This window comes from Carassius auratus, chromosome 30 (assembly GCF_003368295.1).
Source record: "Carassius auratus strain Wakin chromosome 30, ASM336829v1, whole genome shotgun sequence".
Taxonomy (NCBI): domain Eukaryota; kingdom Metazoa; phylum Chordata; class Actinopteri; order Cypriniformes; family Cyprinidae; genus Carassius; species Carassius auratus.
Genome location: NC_039272.1, coordinates 17,566,493 through 17,590,928, shown reverse-complemented (window position 1 = coordinate 17,590,928; position 24,436 = coordinate 17,566,493). Strand labels below are relative to the sequence as shown.

The window sequence follows — 24,436 nt, the reverse complement described above, 5'->3', positions numbered from 1 at the left end:
GTGCAGACTTGGTGAGCTCAAAAGCCTTTTTCAAAAAATGACAATCTTGCTCCAAACATTGTTTTTATTTATTTTTTTTGGCAAAGTTTTTGGTAATCATTATGTTTTTTTAAGATGGAGTCCATTTTAACGTTAATTTTTTTTTTTTTTCAAATATATAGATTTGCACATCCCTAGACAGGACAGGATTCCCTTGCTCCTATTCTAGCGAATCAGATACCCTGGCTGACCACTGAATAACCCCACCTCCACAGCCCCCCAACAGTTTTACCAAAACAAAAGGCGATGGCTAAAGCAGATGCTAGCGAGCTCAGACTGAGACTAAGACAACAGCACACAGTAAACTGGAACATGTCTTGGAGCAACTGCGTTCCAGACCCAAATCAAATGAATTCTTGTGATGTTTAGATTGTCATGTTTTGCAAAAAGAGACAGTGAGCCGTTTTTGAGGACCATTGTCTATATTGTGGAAAGAAGAAAAGCCATCAAAATCGTCATCCCATGACAACATTGTGGGGAAATGCTTTCAAACCCTCCCTTTGGATCGACTCTCCATTATCACCCCATAACCAGTTTGAATAATTTATAAAACTGCAACTGATGCATCAACCCATTTACAGCATCTTTGTTTTAGAGAGCCTTTTAATGACTTGAATCATTTCCTGGAAGACTGTAATCACACAATCGCCATCATAACCTTTTGGCCAAGTGTAACGTTGGAGGCTTGTAGCCGGCTCGGTCTGTATCTGTAACTATCCTCAGTAGTTTGAAAAGAAGTGATGCTCCCATGTGAAAAGCACAGGATGGCGCAGTATCTCTTCGTTCCCCTCCGCAAAGGGAATGTTCCACAGGCCTGCCAGCTCTTCTTGACAACATTAACCCTCTTCCCCAGTCTCTCTCCTGTCCATCAGAGTCCTGACACCAGTCGCTGAGAGCCAGATGTAATCACCGCTCAGAATGAAGTCACTGACTGCTTTCCAGAAGACGGCATATCTCTGTAATGACCAAGACTGTGAGCCATTAAGGATGGGTTGTGCCCATGTTCAAGGATGAAAGCAGTGATATTGGAGATGCTTGGATAAATATCTGTCAGATAATTGTGCTTGGCACCAAAAATGTTTCAGTTTGCTGTACACATGGATTGATTAAGTAATAGGGTGTGAGATGCTTTCTCGCTACTTCCTTTTTAAGTAGCAGCACTCTTGATTTTGTGGTGTTGCTTAATGTTAGATCCGAACTGATTAGAATGTATTCTTCACTGTGTGATTTCATGCAGAACCATTGCACTGTTTTCCCGGAGAACACCGAATGTGCAATTCAGATTGATGTGGCCGAAAAGTCATAATGTTCAATGTGAAATGCGATCGTCTCTTGGGGTCAGATGAGACTTGAGAAAGGGCCATTGACCTTGTCTTTGTGAGACTGGCTGGAGTTGACTGCAGAGTAGCCAGGACTTTCCCACACTCACAGCTGCTGCAGACGAGCTGAGCCCTGAGGGGCGTTAGCCTGCACTGACGTCAGCTCTCTGACACCCACAGGAACACAGACTGGGACACATTCGGCTCTGCTACACACTCTTGCTACCATACATGAAAGGGCTATTCAAAATCGTCATTTTGTACATATGGACCTCATCATTTTTTACATGTTTTTTTTTAGGTGGCATACGTTTTAAATATTAGTTCTGGCTTTTTGTTACTCCTTTTTGAAGCTTTTATCAACATATTGTCCTAGTTTTTTTTTATTATTTAATTTTTTACAAACCCTTATATGCTGATTTCAAAATCCAATTTTGTTGTATTTTGATAAATATAATCTACCATTCAAAAGATTGGGATTGGACTCTTTATTGTTTTTGAAGGCTATAAAAATCCTTTGAAGTCTTAATCAAAACAACAGTAAAACAATTATTTGAAATATTACTATAGTTTAAAACAACTGATTCCATTTTATTCAAGTAAAAACAAACCTGATATTTTTCAGTGTCATATGATCCTTCAGAAAACATTCTAATATGCTGATTTGATGCTTGAGAAACAGTTCTTTTTTCATTATTACAATGCTGAAAACAGATATGCTGCTTATTTTGGTGGAAACTGATACATTCTTTTATTTGACAAATTATTATAATACAAAAGTGTTTTTGATCAGTTTAATGCATCCATGCTGAATAAAATTATTCTTTTTTTAAATCTTACCGACTCTTAAAAGTTAGTGTTTTACTATAAAACATAGAAACTATTACTAGTATATCTGTTCTATATATATATATATATAATTACTATAGAATAATATAATATTTTTCCTCTTTTTCCATTTATTTATTTAAGTTAATATTTGATAAGTGTTAAATCACTTTAGTTCATAATACAAAAGCTAATGTTGCTTTATATATATTCTCTTGTTGTTGAATGTAAAAATTAAAATGTAAGAATAATAAATACTGTAGGAATATAATGAATTGGTAGTTTGTTGCTAATGTAATATACAGTGTTAATGTATAATATGCATATTGTAATGAGTTTCGGGAAAAAGCTTTCAAAATCACCCAATAACAACATGCTTGTGATTTCCCGTGCTGCATATCAGGCCATATTTTCTTTGTCTTTAATCTCAGATCATACAGCATTTGCTTATAACAAACTTCAACAAACTGTTTTCTGTGTTTGGAATCAAATAAAAGAGTCCCCCCCCCCCTCTCTCTCTCTCTAATGCTGTCTCTCTGCATGTAAAGCGATACGTGTTCATCAGCGGTTGGTTTGTTTTTCTGGTTCACTGGCTGGTCTGTTGTGTGTTGATGAAGCTCTTGACTAGCTCTGTGTAGTGCCGTGGCTTTTATGATGCTGTTTTTGTGTGGCCAGCCTCGGTTGGCCTCTTGTTTTCAGACGGTGTGCAGTTATTTAGCCACTCGACTGTAGCCACTATACTCTCCATCTCACACCTCAGAACACTGACTCTCTCATAAAGACAATTTAGTAGCGGAAATTCAGTTTTTTTTTTTTTTCAGTCTTGTTGATGTCTCATTTTTATTTAGTCTCATTGTTAGCAAAGTTCCCACATGTCATTTGTGTTTGCTTTAGGTTTACGTAAAGTATGTTGGGTTTGACCTTATGTAGGCGAATATCTGCAGAGTCTACTTTCGAGTGTTTTAAATTGGTGTTTTGTAATGCAAATACTATATGACACATTTTCCCCACAGTACACTCGCAGGTTATCGGTCTCTTTCTGCCTGTTGGTTGGATTAAGGGAGTGTATTTTTACGCCTGTATCAGTGTTTGTTCTGCTACTTTTAGCTTGGATTTTAGTCAGATTTTTTGTTTCTAAATATCTTTATACATAAAAGTTTTACAAATGCAATTCTTCAGTAATTTTTTTTTTTTTTTTTTTTTTTGTAGAAAAAAAATAGTTTTATTCAGCAGGATGCATTAAAGTAACAGCCAAGACATTTTACATTTGTGTTCTAACAAAAATGTTCTGTTTTAAATAAATGCTGTTCTTTTGAACTTGATTAATCTAGGAATCCTGAATTTTTTTTATCATACTTTTCCACAAAAGTATTTGTTTATTAATAATAATAATAATAATAAATGTTTCTTGAGCAGCAAATCTGGAAAAGTACAAAATTTTAAGATACATTAAAATAGAATACATTTTTATTTAACTCTAATAATATTTCACAGTATTACTATTTTTATATTTTTTTATAATACAAATGCAACCTTAGTAAGCAATAAGAGACATTTATAGGTCATATTTTATATTTTATATTTGACCTTTTGATTTATATCAAGGCTATAGCAAATGTTGCAGCTCTAGTAAGACAATATTCATGAGATTCATACATTTTTTTTTTTTTTTACTTGTATAATATATTACACTTTTTTTGAAAATGGTGTTTGAGATTGTATGCCCATATGGAGTCAGGGTAAGACAATATCCTTAAACTTTTTACAGGTGTTTACACCTGGTAGTTACATGAATCTCAAGTGCGTCTCCTGTGACCACCTGTGATCGGATTTCAAGGGGAAAGTCTCTGATTTCATGACTACATGCATCACTGACTGTGTCATAGCGTACAAGGAAAATCTGCGTAGTGTTACTCTAAAAGATGAATGCATTTTAATGTTTTAAGTGGAATTGTCCTTTACCTGCTATACTTTACTTGAACTGTGCTTCATGTGATCTGTCTCTCTGCATGTCAACATCAGTCAATTTATCTAAAATGTATTTGAAAGAAGTCTCATTCTCATACCAAGGTGACATTTATTCATTTAAGTCTAAAATACTAATAATAATAAGCCATCAGCTTCAGCCTACACCTTTTCGGTTACCCTGTTTGTTTGTATTGTAGTTGCTGTACATACATTTTGTCTTAAGTTTTGTAACCGAATAAACCGTCATTCATTCATACAATAATATTGTGAAATATTACAATTTTAAACTTATTAATGCATTTAATGCAAATTACATTTATTTCCATCATGGCAATGCAGATTTTTTTTCCATTTCTCCAGTCTTCAGTGTAACATGACCTTTCAGAAATCATTATAATATTCTGATTTGCCTTTTTAAAAAGTACAGTATTGTTATGAATGTTGAAAACAAGTTGTACTGTTTAATATTTTGTAGAAACCATTATACATAATTCAGAGGATTCTTTGATAAAGAGAAAAAATAAAAGGGCATTTATTTAAAATAGAATTTCTTTAAAAATCCTTTTAAAACCCATACTTGCTAATTACAAGTATTATTATTATTAATCTTAAAGCTGTCAAACTAGTCTATACAGATGGATTAGCAGTTAAACTCTAAATGCAATGTGAACACAAAGTGCTTTGTTAGCTATGTATGAATTAGATTGTGAAACATTTTGGACCCGCATTAAGTGCTGTTCACTTCACCCAAACAAATCTTAATACCATGTACACAAGAGTCAAAATATTGTTAAATATTCAAGGAAGCAGATTTTGTGAAACTGACCCACCTTTATTTTTCTGTTAATCTCTGTTCCATCTGTGAAGTTTACCAGCTCAACAGAGCGTAAAGAACATTCAGAGGGGTAAAGACGCGAGTCTATGTTTATGTACTTATTTAGCTCTGTGACACATGCTCGATTTAATGGGAACGTATCGGACCAGTCAGATGTTTATGTGGTCATTTTTCACCCACAGAACCTTCCCTGTGTTTGAAAGAGAACGGATCAGATCCCTTTTTCTGACACGTCTCTCCTCTATCTATCTCCCGCCGTTCTGAACGCTGTGACGTTTGTACTATTGTTTGCTGGCCTCTGTCAGGTAGGTTGCCATGGCAGTGCTTATTTGCCGTACTAAATGTCTGATGGTGTTAAGCAGATGCTGAAAGCTAACAGTGATCATCTCTGTCTGATCAGTAAAACATCTGATTTGAGAGCAAGAGGCCACAGTGTCTACATCGTAACCAAATTCCAATCTAGACTTAAGAAGAATGAAGTCATTTGTGTCTTGGTTTCATGTTTGTGTGTTACTCTTTTGATTCAGTGTAAGCAGAGGTGAGTGTTTCCATCAGCTCCATCTGTTGCTCTCTGTGGTCGTGTGTTTTGGACGGCTCAGAGTGCTGCTGGTTTTAAAGATCAGAGCTGCTGGAAATGACACATGACACGGCCAGCGCAGGTGCAGGGGACTTCTGCTGTGTCTGTTATGTGGAGAAACTGGGCTCTTCTCTCACATATCACCAGTACTCCCCCATGTGGGCGAACGCTGTGCTGCGGCTCGGTTACAGTGACTTTCTGAGGTTAACATGGCGACTGCTTACATATGAGCCGATGTTGGCCAAGAACTCTCTCGAACTTTGCTCGTCTGATAATTTTAGGACTGTGACACGCCGCTGTTTGGGCAATGCTGTTGAACTCTTGTTAATCTGGTTAATGCTAATTTATGTCAGGTTTCCCTGAAAGGTTTTCTACATCCTTTTTATTTGATCTTTCTGTTGTAAACAGAAATAAACTAGACTTAGAATAAATAAATACATGGGTTGTTGTTATAAAATCCAACATTTTTTTTTTTTCTTATAAAACTATGTACATGTAGTCTTTTAAATAATATGAGGCCATAAAACTGCACGGAATTTGTCCTTTCATTTGTCACTTTGTAGGACTGTAGAATAGTATTGCAAAATATAAGGTGGCCAGGAATATTTTTTTCTTATATATTCATGTAAATTTTAACCAAAATCTTGATGTTTAAAAATAAATGAACACATTATTTTCTGTCAACCAGCCTAATATGGCTCATACTTCCCAAATATGCTAAATGATTTCGTGTTAATTCAAAATGCATTAACTAATGTAAAGAAGCACAACATGTGATTTTAATAAAGTATTGGTAAATGTTGTGAAAGTAGGCCTATTGTTCATTCTTAATGTTAACTAATGAACCTCATTGTAAAGTGTTACCAAGATATCTTTTGCGGAATGCATATTAAAACACATTTCTCAAATGTCTGTTTAGAGTGTGAAATTTATATTCATTTTGTTGCTACAGGAAAACATGTTGATTTTGAATTTGGTATATGGTATATTTTTTTAAACTTGTTTTGCAATGTAATTGTAAAAGTTGCTTTGCTGCTCCATGATACCAAAAACCAGACACAGCCTGTGACCTATCTTGGTGATAGTGTTGTGGGACTTGGCTTCTGTCGGGTGACTTTCCTCTGAGCCTCTGAGACAGATAACGTGAAAATGCAGTCAAATGACGTAGTTTGGCTAGATAAGATCTGTGAGCGCCATTGTTGACGTCTCATTGTGGTTACAGTGGTTTTCTTTTTTTTTCCCCTGCAAGCGCCAGAAAGGTTTTCGTTAAGCAGCTTTCAGCTCACGAAAAGCATTTCTCAGGTGTTGAAAAAAGATTCAGTCTCACATCAAACGCTTGTTCAAACCAATACGTAGAAATGTGTTATTTTTACATGGTTACAGGCACTTCAGAAACTTAAAAATAACTAATTTATCTGCTTCTTTGTCTTACATTTCCATAGTTTTTGTGCAAGGTGGCAGTCGCGAATGAAATGTGCTTTAAAGAGCCTTTGTTTTGTGTCCTTTAGATGATCCTGTGGGACTGGGACCTTAAACAATGGTACAAGCCACAATATCAGGTCAGTACAACTCCTGTTCAGCTTTTCAACATTTTATCAGCATGATTTATGTAAGTTTTTTTAGGTAACTGCACTCCCATGACATTCTGGCTTAAACAGCCAATTTCCAGAGCAGACTGTATGGTTTTTTAACCCTTTGTGAGTTACTTTCATTTATAAATCAATGTAAAGAAAAAAGTTAAAAAAAAAGAAATAATTTAATAAAATGTATTTAGTAATCATTTATTCAGAATTCCTGGTTCTAGAAGGTAAGCACATACATATATATATATATATATATATATATATATATATATATATATATATATATATATATATATATATATATATATATATATATATATATCATAATGCTTTATGTCCAGCCTGGAATAGGAGAGTAATCTTTGTGGTCCGTCACATACAGACCAGCATCTCCTCTCACTTTCTTTCCGTCTGAATGAGCCTCATATGGTCCATCTGAGAACAGTTTGTAGCCTGTTAGCATGCTGAGGCCTGTAGCCCCTCCATCTGCCTGCCGCTCATTACTGCGGCTGACCTGCGAGTGGATAACCCTCATCCTGGCTCACATAAAGCTTGCCAAATGACGTCAAAGCCTGGAGGAAGTGCTCGCTGTGCACTTTTACCACACACATGAGCACGCATACACACGCAGCAGTGCCTCCACTCTACTTTATTACTTTCATCAGAACCACCACCCCCTTCAAAAAAAAAAAATGATGTAGGTCTGAATTAAACACAATCAATAAAATGAGCTCAGCATGTACGCGCACGGCTGAAGATGGATTAAAACTAGCTGAGTTTATAGAGAGCCAGAGTTCTTCCTGTAATATCATTATGAACGGTTCCTTTTTTTTTTCCCCCGCTGAGTGGATATCATCAAAAACTGTCTCTGCTACTTGAATGGATTTATCAAATGGATGGCTCTGAGAATGAGTCATTCTTTGCTACAGTTACTACTGGCACAAGTCTGGAGCAGTGGGATGGCATGCTGTAACCTTGCTGTAGCTCAAACAATACATGGTGCTAAAAACGCCAAAGTTATGATTTGATTCCCAGAGAATTGCATGCACTGATTAAAAAGTGTAAATTTAATGCAATGTAAATTACTTTAGATAAAAGTGTCTGCCAAATGCAAATGTTAAAATGTTTAAAATCCTGATGTACTTCTAAATGACCACAAGGAGGCAGTATAAGTCTCATAAACAGATGCATACAGGGTCTAAATTGTAGTTTCTTCATGCAGCAAATTTCCTAATTTTGCATTCTGTGGCCGTTCTAATCTTTGTCTGCTTAGGGTGCAGTGAGTGGCAATGGTGTGGATCTCTCTGTGATAAACGAGGCCAGGAACCTGGTCTCAGACCTGCTGGTGGACCCGTCTCTCTCACCACACGCCCTCTCGTCACTGCGCAGTGTGAGCAGCCTCATGGGAGCTTTCTCTGGGTCCTGCCGGCCCCGGGTCAACCCCTTCACCCCCTTCCCCGGCTTCTACCCCTGCGCTGAGATCGAAGACCCCTCAGAGAGAGGAGAGAGAAAGCCACTGAAGGTAGGTGAGCCGCAGTGTTGGGAAAGAGACTTTCCTCACCAAGCTACAGGTCACTCATAATTAGAAGTAGTGTAATTGTAGTCAAGCTGCACTTTTAAAAAGGTAGGTAGCAATACACACACTACTAACAAAAGGTAGCTACTATATTGTTGTTGCTCATGGGACAATAGTTATATATTTAGGTATACACATATCTTTATAATTAATAATTATAATAATTTTAGAATAGTATTTTGAATGTATTTTTCTGTTCACTGATATTAAAGATACGACCAGTGCTAGAATTCTGATAATTTTATGCGTTAAGGCAGATTACTGACCATAAAGTAAATTCTGTGCTATTTTGTCAATAAATAAATAAATAAATAAATAAAATCAGTGGTTTTAAATGCTTAAAATGAATTTAGACAACACATCATTATAATGTATAGTCTGATAGATGGATATTTATTATGAAAAGTTAAGTCTAATAATATGGGAAATCTGGTACAATTACATTTCCAGTATGAGCTATTTTTTATATCCAATATAGACAATAACAATGAATGGAGGGAAAAAAAACGGCTCTGATATCAGCTAACCATTATGGAACTGATATACACTATTGTTTTTTTGTTTTTGTTTATTTTTTAAGTTTGGAGTCAGTAAGATTTCCAAAAAACTTAAGCTGGTCCTTTTTTCAATGTTGATAATATAAAAAATATATATCTTTGGCACCTAATTAAAAAACTGTTTGACAGTTTCATGAACCGTCCTAATGCAGTGATTTACTAGAAGGAACTAATACTTTTTAATACTACAAATGAATGAGAGAAAAGGGTGAGAAGGCAGTTTTAGATAGTGTTTTAAAATATGAACTATGGGCTAAGTGATCAATACAGTATGATATTAGGTCATTTGCTGGTTCAGTCCCTGCTAGTAGCCTTCATCTTTGTGCCCATTAGCACAGTTGTGCCTCTACATATCTCCAGAGGTATTGTCCCTGCGACTGGTGCACTGTAAGTCATCCCTGTTCATTGAGTACTAACTAAATGACCTTGTACTTTCAGGGTCTGAGCAGCAGGAACAGTCTCCCTACCCCTCAGCTGAGGCGCAGCTCAGCCTCTTCCTCTCTGCCGCCGCTGGAGTCTGCCTCGACACGCTGGGAACGCACCAATGGAAAGAGATCTCACTCTGAGCTCAGCAGGTCAGCCCTCTCAAACTGCCTCATGTCCGCACTCTTACACCGTAGTGCACTTTCTGTACTCTTCTGGTGCGGGCAAGGACAGGAACACTGGTGAATTTGAATCTGTGGATTGGTAATCGCCGCTAAGCTTGACATATGACCAAATAGTTGAGGTGTGATTTTACTGTTTGTCCTCAAGGTGGCAGTATTAAAACGAGATCGGTCAGAATCTGGGTCGAGAATCCCTAAAGAAACTCCATCTAATGCAAATTTGACTTAGGCTTACATGGAAAATTTTGTCATTCATAAAATATTCCATACCACCCTATGTCTTTTTTAATTAAACATTTAGATTAAGTTATTTTATTATGCTGTCACCTATCAGTACAATTGTAGTTACCTCAGCTGTAACACATTTTAGTTTGTGACTCCTATAAAATTGTTCCTCTATTTATTTTCTTTTTCTTTTTTACCCTACAGCCAGAATTTTGTTTCGAATGGGCCCAACAGCAACTTGCTGACCATTCCCAAACAGAGATCTTCCTCCATCACACTCTCCTATGGCCACACAATACCCAGAAGACCAGGTCTGCAACCATCAAGAGTGAAATAACCTTCCTTTCATATAAAACTTTGTAAAAGTTAGGAGATTAGCCAGACTGATTTACATGTCATAATTGTGGAGGTGACATTATTTCCTCTTTGTATGTTAGTAAATGATAATTAGATCAAAATCTAGTCTAAAATACATAGATCTATCTATCTATCTATCTATCTATCTATCTATCTATCTATCTATCTATCTATCTATCTATCTATCTATCTATCTATCTATCTGTCTATCTGTCTGTCTATGTGTCTATGTATCTGTCTATCTATCTGTCTATCTATCTGTCTGTCTGTCTGTCATTCATTCATTCATCTATCATCTATCTGTCTGTCTGTCTATTCATTTTTAAGAAAAAAAAAACCTATTCTACTTATATATTTTGGTTTATAGGCTGTATTTTAAAATTGTGTGGTGTAACCAGTCAGTAAAATGTAAAAACAAATGAAACATATTTTCCAAAGTTAAATAAAGTATGAATGTCTATTATACATTTATATAGAATAAGTAAAGGTAATGTTCATCCATACCGTGATTGTTTATTCACCCTCATGTTGTTCCAAACCTGTTTGGCTATCTCTCTTCTGTGGAACTTCAAAAAGATATTTTGAGAAATGTCTTTTATGTTTTTGTCCATATAATGGAAGTCAATGGTCACTGATCTTGACACACAACATGAGGGTCTGAAGGGGTCCTTTCTGGTTGTTTTCTTGTAGCATGACAACGAAATGGCCACCTGTGCAGTATGTTGACTACACCACACTTATTAAATTGGACAGAAAAGCAGTAATATTTGGTTTATGCCAACATTACTTTTTCAAGAACTTCAGTATTTTAATACTGACCTTTTACAGACCTGTAGTGGTATCTGTACAATTGCACCACCTTGACTTAAAGTCCACAAAAAATATAAAAATGATTTTAACTCGGAAATTAAATTGTCCTTTTTTTGGATAAATGAGTAGATATTGATTTTCATGTGTATAGGCGCTTCTCCCAGCCTGAGTCCCGTCAGCTCCCCGAGTCACAGTCCCCCTGCTGCTCCCGGCTCCTCTCTGGTCACACGCTCTCCAGTGGAGTTCCCAGACACTGCTGATTTCCTCACCAAGCCCAGTGTCAACCTGCACAAACCGCTGGGCTACACACTGAGCTCGTCTGATTTCCAGCCACAGTATCGAGGTCCCTCCTCGGCCCCCTTGTGCACCAGGTACTGTAACATCTAGAACCCTTCTCCTCTCAATTAGGTTGTACCTCATAAACAACATAATTATTTGTTTTTGTTTTGTTTTTTTAGTTGTGGCCGACAGATGTTAAAAGGTGTGGTTAGCACGGAGGTGGTTGAGGGCCATCATGCAACAGCCAATGAAACGCAAAGAACACGCTCCGGTAAAGTTAATAACCTTTGACACTAATGCCGTTTATCACACTAGAGTCATTCCAGATTGCATCCTTAGATTTATTACTCAAAATGATGCTTTTGCTCGCTTTCTTAGCTGAAGGAGCAGAGTATGGTGGGGAAAACTTGATCAGAGAGGAGAGCTTGGAGGCAGAGTCTCAGGAGGAGAGGACTGCAGACACAGCAGGGGAAAAACTAAATAGCCAGCCTGAGGAAGAGGAACAGGCTTCCAGTACGGAGCAGTCCTCATTGGATCCTGAGGTAGAGCACGCACACATGCTGAACTGCATGTACACTTTATCCCTGCATGGTTTCATTATATTAATGTCTAAAACATTGCCTCAGGAACTGAAATCAAGATCCAGTGTTGCTTGTGGATGAGTAATTTTAATTTATGAAGTGCTGTTTCGCCAAAGAAAGCCCCGCAAGAGAAGAGCTTTTCTTTCATGTAACCTGAAATGCCCTCATCTTGATTCCAACGCTCTCCTAACTTCTTTTATTGGCCAATCTGGCAGTTGTTAAAGTGGCCAGCTGTTGAACAAGCCGAGTGGAGTTTAGAAGCAGAGTGCTTAGTAGGGATGCACCGAATGTTCGGCAACCGAAATTATTCGGCCGAAAATAGCCAAAAAAGCACTTTCGGTGTTCGGCCGAATAAGTAAAAAGGCCGAATAAATTTTGCCGAACAATGACGTTTTTAATGACGCAATCAAATAACCCGCGTAGAGTGATAGGCGCGCGCTTTATGCAGCAAACATGTCAGCAGTGTGGAAACACTTTAAAAAGTGTCAGATAAAGATGCAAAAACGGCCGTTTGCAGACATTGTTCTGGATTTGGGAAAGCCGCTAGGTGATGGAGACTGTCAGGTGATGCACAGCGCAGGAGATGAAAACAGCTCAGAGAGTAACTGGCTCGTACTACAGATGAGCCGCGCACAGTCTCGCTGTCTGACATGTTCGATGAGATCCTCCAAGAGAATAACCCATTTGCAAGACAGAGGACAAGCTCGACCGCTCAACAGTTAGATGGGCAGTGTTGTGCCTGAACGCGTTCATTGAACGATAGTTCATGAACTCGTTCATATTTTGGGCGAACGTGAACTGAACGTGCTGTATTACTGCCTGATGAACGTTACTGTCAACTCGTTTATTCTGGTGTCTGTGAACGGCACGCTCTCTCAGGTTAACTTCGTTCAATAGGGTGCCAGATTTCTATAGAGCCTTCCTGGCGAAAGCCCGGCTAAAACACACCGTAAACGGGTCTTAATATGTAGCGAAAAAACACCCAATCTGGCAACACCAGCCACCAGTGGCGCACAGTCGTCCGCCGCATGCGCGACGCGTCATCAAAAAAAAAAAAAAAAAAAAAGGTGACAGCAGCATGTAGCAAGAAGGTGTATGATCATTTAAAAGAATTTTTTATGATGTTTATGACAATGTCGGTGAGAATGGGAGACAAAGCATTAAAGCAACAATGGGGAAATGCTGTCCCCTCAATGCTAATGTAAACCCTGTTTGGATAAGGATTCAAAATCGGATATTATATGAAGATGAAATCTGACGCATAGCTTCATTGTTAAAACTGATAAAATAATTGCTGTCTGTGATTCTATATGGGCTGTGGCAATAATCAAGGCCGCTTTCCTGACCTGGCGCAGATGGCACGCAGGTAGGCTCCTTGTATGGGAAATTAATTTAAGATTTTATTTATATTTTGGATTATGGTAACACTTTATAAGTAGTTTCTATTTTTAACTTTAACTAACAATGAAAAACCCTTATTAAAAGCATTTATTAATCTTAATGTTAACATTTACTAATACAGTATTAAAATTAAGTATCACATTTGTAATTTCTGAATTAAAAAGTATCAAAAGTGGTAGGCCTATTTGTTAAAATTGTTAATGCACTTATACTAACATGAACTAAATATTTTTTATTATCTTACATTAACGAAGATTAATAAATACCATAACAAATGTATTGCTCATTGTTAGTTAATGCAATAACGTTAACAAACATTATAAAGTGTTACTACCTATATTTTATATGTATTTTGTGAAAATTCTGAACTATTTTCAGTGTAGTAAAATAGTAGGCCTACACTGGGTTTCAACCATTTCATTATCTTGAAGACATTGTTCGTTTTGAAATGAGCAACTGTCAGAAAACTGCAATAAAATGTTCAACTATTCTGCAGGTACTCGTCTGCTCCATGCACAAGCACCAACAGTGAGAGACTGTTTAGTGCTGCATCTCATGTCCATACCTGCAAACTCAGAAGGCCTGAAAAAGGTGACAGATTGGCAAAATAAATGGAAAAAATGCGAAACACCGCGTTCGGTATTCGGCCTTCGGCCTTCGGCCAAGCATTTCATTATTATTCGGCTTCGGCCAAGAATTTCATTTCGGTGCATCCCTAGTGCTTAGTTGCATTCCCATGCTTTTGCATTATTATGTGGTTGCTGGATTTATAGCTGTGACTCTTGAGTGGATCTCTCTGCAAACCCTCGGTTTATTGTTCTGCCCAAAGGGGTCCACAGTAAGAGCCTGTGAGGACAACACAAATTTAGCTGACTTAGTAAAACCCTTTCCTTGTTATCTCTGGAAAAGATGCCAAGCATGACTTTTTCCTGCAAGACTAAGCTTAGATTACTGCAACAACATCTACCTGCTGTCAGCTGTCTGTGATTGATCTCTGGCAGGGAGATGAGGAGTTTAGGTTGGACTCTATGCTGGAGGACCATGAAGCACTCGTGGAAAGGATCAACACCTGGAACTTCCAGATCTTTGAGCTGATGGACATGACGGGAGGAAAGACTGGCAGGATTCTCAGCTATGTTAGTGCTTTGTGCCTCTAAGTATTAAAAGATCCTGTTGAAATATGCTAATGAAAGCCTTTGTTTTAGGAAAATGAAATTGAGCATTTTTTTTTTTCACTTTGGTGGAAAACATGTTTATCTTTTAGCTAATTAAAACCATTCACGTTTAGTTAAATCCACATAATTGCACACTTTTATTGACTGATCTGATGTGACTGGCATTTCATAGATTTAGCTGAATGTAATGCATGCGAGTGGTCCTTCTCAGTACTCCGTGCCAGTAAACATGAATCTGCAGGGACTAAATGGCTCACTGCTTGTCTTGTCTTAATGAAGTTCTGTTTGTTACATTCTCTCAGGTGGCGTACACTTTGTTCCAGGACACGGGTCTGTTCGAAATCTTCAAAATCCCTGTGCGGGAATTCATGACGTACTTTTGCGCTCTGGAGAACGGCTATCGCGACATCCCCTGTGAGAATAATACAAATCTTGTTTGAAGTTAAACTTGGGTTAGAATTGTTCCAGTATTTCTCAGATTTTCACAGACCACAGTGAAGATATGTGTCTTGTGAAGCTAAGAACGGTAGGAAACAATTCCAGTGAAGGCTAAACTTGGTATATTTTCTGTTCTTCCTTCAGATCACAACCGCGTCCATGCCACTGACGTCCTTCATGCAGTGTGGTATCTTACCACCCGGCCGATCCCAGGCTTTCAGCAGATCCATAATGAGAATGTCACAGGAAGTGATACAGGTACACCTGTACTCTCACACTCCATTATAGTTTTGGCATCAAGAAACTTTGAGTTCTGCAGGTATTGCTGAGGCAGAGTTGTGGACTGGTTGTAGAAGGTTGTAGGTTCAAATCCCACAATGGCCGATTCATTATCTACCATCATTGTGCCCTTAGATATCAAACGGTATTATGGATAACATGATGGACAGATTCAGGTTAGAGCATCTGCATCCTCAGTCATGTCTCTAATTATAGCTTGCATATCTCCTGATCCATTGGAAATAAATTAGAGACCGTCGCCGCTTCCCGGCCTCCGTTATTCCAGCCAGCGACGCAAATGCTGTCCGATAAGAGATCCTCTATTGTGATTGAGATCTGAGGTGGCTGCTGGCTCAGCATGTCCAAGGCTTATTTTAAGTCTGCTGATGGCCCTTGTAATTTCTCAAATGGAGTTGACTCTGAGTCACTCTGCTGCTGTTCCACTCAGCAGCCAGCTCTGGCAGGCAGAGGTGTTGAATCACACTGAGACCAGTGACTTCACTTGCTGGCTCAAATACAGAGTTGCAAAATATTCAAAAAATCTCTGGGAAAGAGATGGAGTGTTGTTTCAGGATATTTGGTTTGCTGTAAAAACTGCTTAATTGCAACCTCTTGGCAGTGTTTGGTTCCCTTATTTCATTAGTGACTTTTTTTACGCATATGCAAGTTTGAATTAGCAACGAAGAAATGCAAAAGTAATAGAAAAAAAACCTTCTCTGAACATTACTGCACAGATCTTGATGTGTATGTATATATGTGTGTGTGTGCGTGTGTTTATGTGTTTGGCAAGTGTTTAATTTGCAGAATAATTTATATAATTGTGTATAGTATGTATTTGTGTATATATAGTGTATATTTACTTTTATAACAATTTCTCATTTAATCTAAATGTTTTTTAGAGGATTATGGTGAATTAAATTCTATAAATAGGTTTCATACATAAATGCTGCATTTGTGTATGGTTACATATTGATTATTTTCTGATATAAGAGTTTATTTCAGGTGTCTAAATTTTACAATCCTATTTCCCCTGATTTGCCAGTTTGTTAGGATAGGACAAAGTTAGGACCGAGTTACAATTATTTGAAAATCTGGAATCTGAAGGTCCAAAAAAATAATTGCCTTTAGAGTTGTCCAAATGAAGCAATGCATATTACTGCTAAGTTTAGATATATTTATATTTACAAAATATTTGAATGAAACATGATCTTTACTTAATATCCTAATGATTTTTGGCAACAAAGAAAGATCGACAAAAATTCACTTCTAGCATTTAAAGAAATTGCTTTAGTGTTTAGGATTAAAAAAATATTTAGAAAAAATACTAGCAAATAGAATTGTAAAATCAGCCATTTATGAGTTGTTAGCAACACCATGAATGAAAATGATTATTGGCTTATCTCTATCACACGTGATTAGCTGATAATTGAAATAGTAAATTATTGGCTAATTCACATTTAAAATAAAGCAAGCTCATAAAATTAGATTGCATGTGTCGCCTAGGTGGTTATGTAAGACACTGTATTGATTTTGAAATGGACTGTCAGCTGAAAAGGATGTGCAATATTGTTTCACCACTCTCCTTGCATGGTCTCTCTTTGTATTTATTAGATTCGGACAGTGGAATTTCCCCAGGCAGGGTGGCATATTCCACCTCCAAAAGTTCCTCATTCTCGGATGACAGTTACGGCTGTCTGGCCTGGAATATCCCAGCGCTGGAACTCATGGCACTATATGTAGCAGCTGCTATGCATGACTATGATCACCCTGGTCGCACAAATGCCTTTCTTGTAGCCACTAACGCTCCTCAGGTAAGTCATGAGGAACGGCCAAATTGTAGTTTAGAAGAACCTTTGAATTTGTATAGTTCATTTGCTTCTGAATAGATCATTAACAGTCTTGGCTAATTTATCTAGTTTTCACACTGTTGTGTCAAGAAATGAAACTAGCCCATCTTTTATCATAAACAGATGCTTTTGTAATCAGAGCAAGGAACCTCTTGACTCATGCATGTTTCCCTCTTCTTTCTTTCTCTATTTCCATCTCTCCACACTCTGTCTCACACAGGCGGTGTTGTATAATGACCGTTCAGTTTTGGAGAACCACCATGCAGCCTCTGCCTGGAGCCTGTTTCTTTCCCAGCCGGAATTCAACTTTCTGGGCAGTTTAGACCATGTCGAGTTTAAGCGTTTTCGGTTCCTAGTCATCGAGGCCATCCTCGCAACAGACCTAAAGAAGCACTTTGACTTCCTAGCAGAGTTTAATTCCAAGGTCAGTAGTAGAGGTGCATTGATATGGTATCAACAACCAATATTAATAATCAATAACAAGCACGATAGCTTGTTTTGGTTGACATAAATCAGACCAACTGGTGACATATCATGAAAGTCTGACTTTTTACATGTTTAAGTGCTATAATTTGGACCCTGGTGCATCTACCAACCCATAAAATGTGATAAAGAACAACCAAGTAAATTTTTTTTTAAAGTAAGCATTTCTCTGCAAGCTTGTGAAATAACTAGAGCGTCAAATTTCACTCCCCCTGTGTCGTAGAAAGGGGATCTTCTCATAATATTACCACCCCTTGATCTGCCAGCTTCCAACCACAGTGCCACGCCACCATTGTGTGACACATGTACCAGTTTGAACACCTTGGTAAAAGTTCTAGCCAAGCATGCTAACCTTTAGCTTTGCACTGACGAGCACAGAACACTGTTTAGAGTCCCAACCTCAGAGGAGACAAGAGAGAAATGGATTTATTTACTGTATATTACGCTGCCGCCACACAGATGTACCAGTAATATAAACATGAATTTTCCTTCTCATCTGTTTATCTTCACAGACATACCCGACTGTTTTGTGTAACGCGTGTTTTTAACAAACGTCTGTGAATTTGACTGGTTAAAGGGATAGTTCACCCAAAAATGAAAATTTGATGTTTATGTGCTTACCCCCAGGGCATCCAAGATTAGGTGACTTTGTTTTTTCAGTAGAACACAAAAGGAATTTTAAAAACGAACCGTTAGTCATATAATGCAAGTGGATGGGAATCACGGCTAAAACATTTTTTTTTTTAAATTAAACCCTGCAGCTCGTGACGATATATTGATGTGTAAAGACACAAAACGATCAGTCTATGCAAGAAACACTCGATCTACAATCTCAATTAGGAGTGTCAATTGTCCATTTGAGCGAAAGGTGGCAGTAATGCACTTATAAGTTTGTGATCCGCCATAAAGCAAGAAGAAGAAAATGCCTTGCGCACAGACTGGGTTTGAGAAGGTGCTCATAGAGTTCAGACAGGTCAGGAATTGCAGTGCATCAGAGGTAAAAAAAAAAAAAAACCTATATAAATACTGTTCAGTTTCATGCACACAGGGCTGGCCCGTGGCATAGGGGACATAGGCAGTTGCCTAGGGCGCAAAATGACTGGGGGGCGCCCCAGGAAAGGTTTTTCTTTTTGCCCTCTTGTGACCATCGTGTCCTACACCCATATATTAAGCAAAATAATTTCTGACAGTTAACATAATTTTAGTACTAACTATCATCAAACTGATTTAAATAATGTTAGAATAAAACTAAATTGACATCAATGAAAAATCATAAGATTTGACAATATGTTGGACTAATTTAAACACTTTCTGCATCATAACCGTCTATGATCATAACATAAAGTCATCATAGCGCATTGATTATGCATGGTGCACGCATTTAAAATAGTTTTGTCATTATGTGCTCTGAAAGTATAATTTCTAAAAATAGTGAAAAATTAAAATTATCATGGGCACAAGGCAGGTAGCGACACAAAGAATAGGAGCAGAAAAAATATCAATATAGAGATAAAAATCACTCGTTAACACTGTGTATTAGCCCGTGATGTTTATGTAGTAATTTGAAATAACGTTAGCCTTTTTAGAACATCTTAACTGGCAACACTGACACCTTGGAATGTTTTTTCTTGAGTTAACTGCTTATTTAATTTTACTTTATGTTCCGTAAAAGAAATGTAAGCTTCTCTAATCTTGTTTTAATATCAGTTACATTACTGCTTGCTTCTAATTCACCAAAAATAGTCTTAATGTCTTTTGAAAAAGACCATGACTAGGACTATAATGTAGCATTCAAAAAATGAAATAATTAAGTTTAATTCTGTCATTTTCCACTGTATGTATGCACAGAATTGAAATGAAAGGTATGAATATGCTAATTAGACAAACTAACTAGCTAGTACATTCAAACTATTATTTGTGAATTGCAATAATATTTCGGTGTTTTTGATTAGATAAACATAACCATGGTGAGTATAAGATACTTATTTCAAGAACATTAAAACTTCTTTATACTAAACTTTGGACCAATAGTCTGTTTAAAAATGTATCGTGAACATGCCTACTGCAGAAAATTGTGCTATTTTTAGGTTAATCCTCTGATTGATCCTTTTTCCTTTTTCCTTTTTTTTTTTTTTTTACAGGTTAATGATGTGAATAGTCCAGGCATCGACTGGACTAATGAAAATGACAGGTTGTTAGTGTGCCAAGTGTGCATTAAGCTGGCAGATATCAATGGGCCAGCCAAAGAACGCAGCCTTCACCTCAAATGGACAGAGGGTATCGTCAATGAGTTTTATGAGCAGGTCTGTCCTATTCTCTTCACATAACTTACACAGCATACAGCAGCTTGCGATCAACATCTGTGCATTTTCAGGGTGATGAAGAAGCCACTCTGGGATTACCCATCAGTCCTTTCATGGATCGCTCGGCACCGCAGTTAGCAAAGCTGCAGGAGTCTTTTATCACGCACATCGTCGGGCCTCTTTGTAACTCCTACGATGCTGCCGGCCTGCTGCCGGGATACTGGATTGACGATGAGGGCTCAGATGATGAAGAAGAGACAGAAGACATTGAAACGGAAGATGAAGAGCTGGACGAGGATCTTGAACCAAGTATGAATATACAGTTTTGCAGAATCTGTAAAAAGAGTCCATTTGTGTTATGTATCGCACACTAATCGAGTAGTTTTTCTTTCAGAGAGGAGGAAGGGTCAACGTCGGTTATTCTGCAGCATCATGCAGCACTTATCAGAGAACCACAAGGTGTGGAAGAAGACCATTGAAGAAGAGGAGAAGGCCAAAGAGCTGGAGACTCAGCAGCAGCAGGAATCCGAGAGCCCCAGCCTTCCTCAGTCCACCTCCTCCTCCGACGACATCCAGGTCATCCAAGAGGAGGCCGAGGAAGAGGAACGGCAGTAGCAAGAGGAGAAGGTCAAGAAACGACCCCTCCCTCTCCTTCACCTACACAAACACACACATTGACACCCAGAGGAAGACCCTAGCGGATCTCCCCACGCTGAAATTCGTCACTGTGCCGACACTCTGAAGCTAAAGCAGTTCACATTGTGTTGAAAAAAAAGGCCTTACTACTGTGAGAGGACCCTTTGGTGGGAACCCCACTCCTATGCACTTTCACCCCATGGAGAATCAGCGGAGATCGAACAGAGCTTTGAAGACGCCGAACCGTGTTGTGAGATTAAATCCAGACGGAGAAGAACACAAGCAGGGAGAATCATGCCATCCAATGGTTCGCTGGCTGTGTCGCCACCTTGAACGTAGAGCTCTTAACTCTCCCGTAGGTACTGAAGTCCAAAAAGACACGAAAAAGACAATGACGTGATTGACACCCGTTACCAAAGCGAACAGTTCGAAAACATAGAAAGACTGCGACTGAAGCCGTTTCAGGCTCAGTGTCAGGAAGCATAGCTCAAAATGTGCCTGTCTGAACTTTAAAAAAAATATATAAATATATAAAATATTGTTTGTTTTTATTTTTCTTGTGGTCCAGAAAATGGGCTATGTACGCTGCACTGTGTGTGCAGTCCCCAATTCATGCTGGTGACATAAAACACTGTATTACTGAACAGAGTCATTAGGACAAGTGGAAATGCTGACATTTTGACTGAAAAATGACCTGACTTCTGCATCGTTTTGGATGCTTTTTATTCATGTTGATCACCTTCTTGCAGTTTTTTGTTTGCCTTTGTTGTTTTTTTTCTTTCTTTCTTCCTTTCTTTTTTTATTTGCATTTGTGGTGTCCCCCTTTTTCCTCTTCAGGAACGCTGAGTTGCCAATCATTCTCTGTAAAGTCCATCTGTGTTTAAAAGCATAGCAAATGGGACACGAATGCTGTTCAAATGAAGGGACGTTTCTCCTTTTTTACGTTGAAATAGATCTATTTTTTCACGGTTACTCAGGATTAATGTGAAGGATCGATCATTGGTTTTTGCGAAAGTTTAATTCTGCAATTTCAACTTGCACGTCGAACGTTCTTTTCAGAGGCGGGACAAAAGAAAAAAAATATCTATTTTTTGTATAAATAGCTTGAAAGTCGCTAGCAACAAAAAAGAAGCTCCCCCAAAGTCCTACATATTAACCCCCATCCTTATCAGCTGCTCCAGACCAGTATATCCATGTTTATTTTTTACAAAGACCCCCCTGATAAGAATTGGGAGCCAGGGAAGTTAACCGAAAACTGAATGTTTGAGTTAGCATGCATGTCATAGACTAAACATTGCTTTGGGGTATCTTCATGTTTGGCAGTATTTGAACATGCTTGTACTTTAATTATTGCCAAACGCAAAATCCGGCCAGTTCATTTTCTAGGAATCCAGGGTTTCACCTTGAAAGTTGTACTTTTCTCCCCTGTATATTTTCTTATTCTTCACCATAAGGCAAGTTTAATACTAATAGTTTTATATTTTTTTGTCTGAAGCAAGAACTCTAGGCATTCCACTAGAATAATTAGAGAAGGACGGGGAGGTGGGTCTCTTTCTCTCTCTCTCTCTCTCTCTCTCTCGGTCTGCCTCACCTCAACAAAAACTCATTTTGTCTCTGTAGAGGACAGTTCTCAAGTAGGCAGTGTAAATCAAGCTAGTATATTTAAGAGTAAACAAAAAAAAGAAAAAAAATATATAAATGTGCACATTTTACTACCAAACAAGTGTTTAACCTCTGCACAGAACGAATACATGCATATATATAAATATATATATTATATATTTTTTAATTAATCAACAATGTGTCTGTTTTCTACATACAGCTGACATATATTGTACATTGAGACCATGTAATTATCATCTTGTTTCAGGAGTTTTTTTTTTTTAAAATCTAATGCTATTTACAGATGTGGATGTGTTTGGGTGTTGTGTTTTTTGGGATGCACTGTCTTTTGTTCCTGCCCATAACCACTCTTTTGCGGAAAGCCCCTAATTTCAATGCCAGATGCCTCACTGTCTCTGTCTCCCTATGTGGGTTTGTTCATTAGTCACTTTTTTGGCTTGTGCTCAGGGTGTGTTCTGTGTTGGGGGCTTGTGCGCACCCAAAGCAGCTTGTGGTGCTTCTCTTTTTCTGTCCAGAATGTGTGTTCATTAGTTCTTGGATCCGGGTCTCCAGTGTGGCTCAGTTCGTCCCCCCTCCCCTCCCCTCCACTTCACTGAGCTAACCCCGACTGGGCTCAAACAGTTTGCCAAGCAGGGTAACGGCAGATCAGAGCATCAAGACACCCCCATCCCCTCGTCTTGCTCGACTGTGGTATCTCACTTTTGGGGGTTCGTCGCACCACAGTAACCTCCGATGTTCCTGTCATCAATAACTTCACGATGGCTTTCACTTTTTTAATGTAGCATTTAGATGGCAATGTCTGATGTAACCATTCAGCCTTTTCAGGGTTGTGGGGGAGAATTGACTTTTTTGTTATTATTTATGGCTGTCATAAAAGCACCATCCCTGAACAAGAGTTTCATTCTCTCTCAATTCCTGGCTGTCATTTTTTTTTTTTTTTTTTGTCTTCTGTGTTTTGCATGGGAGCAGATGTGTACCTGCCTGTTCTTAGTCAGGGGATTTCAAACTAGTGTTTGAAGAAGGCCTGGAAAAAAAAATTATAAAGAAAATTATTTAAGGGGCCGTGAGGGAACGTATTTTAGGGCTGTTAGAGCCGTCAGGGAAGTCAATATTTGCAGTTACGATATTGATTAAATCTATTGACAGTACTAATTTTAAACTGTAAGAAAAAATCTGATCTGCATGGTTTGTTCACTGAGGCTCCATAAATATCAAAAATACAGAAAAAATACAGAAATATTGCAGATTCACTATAGAAGCTTTTTTAAGTCATTAGTCTTCAGTGTGACGTGATCCTTAATAAATCATTTTAATATGCTGATTTAGTTCTCATGAAACATTTATCTTAATAAAATAACATTTAAAAATTTTAATTAAAAAAAAAAGCAAAAAGTGTAAACCACAAAGCATTTTTTTTCAGGATCCTTTCATGAACCGAACATAATGAACATTATAAACCTCTTTAGCGTCACTTTTTATATATTTAATCCTTGACGAGTATTTCTCTTTTTAAAAATGTACTGACCCCACAATTGATTTTATATTTATAAGAAAATAATTCTCAGATACTTTATGAGGAAAGAATGTATGTTTTAGGTTTACAGCATATTAAAGGCATTCTTTTTTTTTTTTGATTGTCTCTTGTCAATCATCTCAAAATTACTTTTGACAATTTACTTATCTTTACGGATCGTTTTTGTATACATAAAAAATTATCAAGGGTCCCTAAGGGATCAAAATTTTTAAGGGACCCTGATATCAAAACGTTTGAAAACCCCTGGTTTTGTTAATAGAATCATAATACTTGTGCAGACCACATTATCCAGGTATACCTGTAAAATTTTGATCGCACCACCGCAGTGAAGGAACAAGCGTTGATCATGACCTTTCACTTATTAAAGAGATGTCCAAACACAAGCAGAATGTCTTCACCCTTTGGAGTTATCTCTATGATGCAACATGTTTGTGACATTATATCTAAGTGTGCTACTAAGCAACATCGAGTTGCATGTTTCCTTCGTGCTCAGATGAAAGCCCAAGTGTTCTCCAGGGAGGAACTGCCTGTAAGATGACAGTCAGCGGATGATGAGTCCCCAAGTGTGGGTCGTATGA

At 37.8% G+C, this 24,436-nt stretch overlaps 1 protein-coding gene across 1 annotated transcript in view; it reads left to right on the top strand.

The window, feature by feature from the left end:
* LOC113049465 (cGMP-inhibited 3',5'-cyclic phosphodiesterase B-like) overlaps positions 1-23,234 on the top strand; it is a 50,513-nt gene extending 27,279 nt beyond the window's left edge. Inside the window, exons 2-16 of the mRNA XM_026211832.1 lie at positions 7,075-7,125; positions 8,423-8,671; positions 9,721-9,857; positions 10,317-10,423; positions 11,431-11,650; positions 11,738-11,829; positions 11,937-12,100; positions 14,542-14,676; positions 15,018-15,129; positions 15,298-15,411; positions 17,044-17,243; positions 17,500-17,703; positions 19,904-20,065; positions 20,137-20,374; positions 20,460-23,234. Coding sequence (XP_026067617.1) covers positions 7,075-7,125; positions 8,423-8,671; positions 9,721-9,857; positions 10,317-10,423; positions 11,431-11,650; positions 11,738-11,829; positions 11,937-12,100; positions 14,542-14,676; positions 15,018-15,129; positions 15,298-15,411; positions 17,044-17,243; positions 17,500-17,703; positions 19,904-20,065; positions 20,137-20,374; positions 20,460-20,680 — 2,406 coding nt within the window. The 3' untranslated portion in view covers positions 20,681-23,234. The remainder of the gene's footprint in view (positions 1-7,074; positions 7,126-8,422; positions 8,672-9,720; positions 9,858-10,316; positions 10,424-11,430; positions 11,651-11,737; positions 11,830-11,936; positions 12,101-14,541; positions 14,677-15,017; positions 15,130-15,297; positions 15,412-17,043; positions 17,244-17,499; positions 17,704-19,903; positions 20,066-20,136; positions 20,375-20,459) is intronic.
* The last annotated feature ends 1,202 nt before the right edge of the window (positions 23,235-24,436 follow it).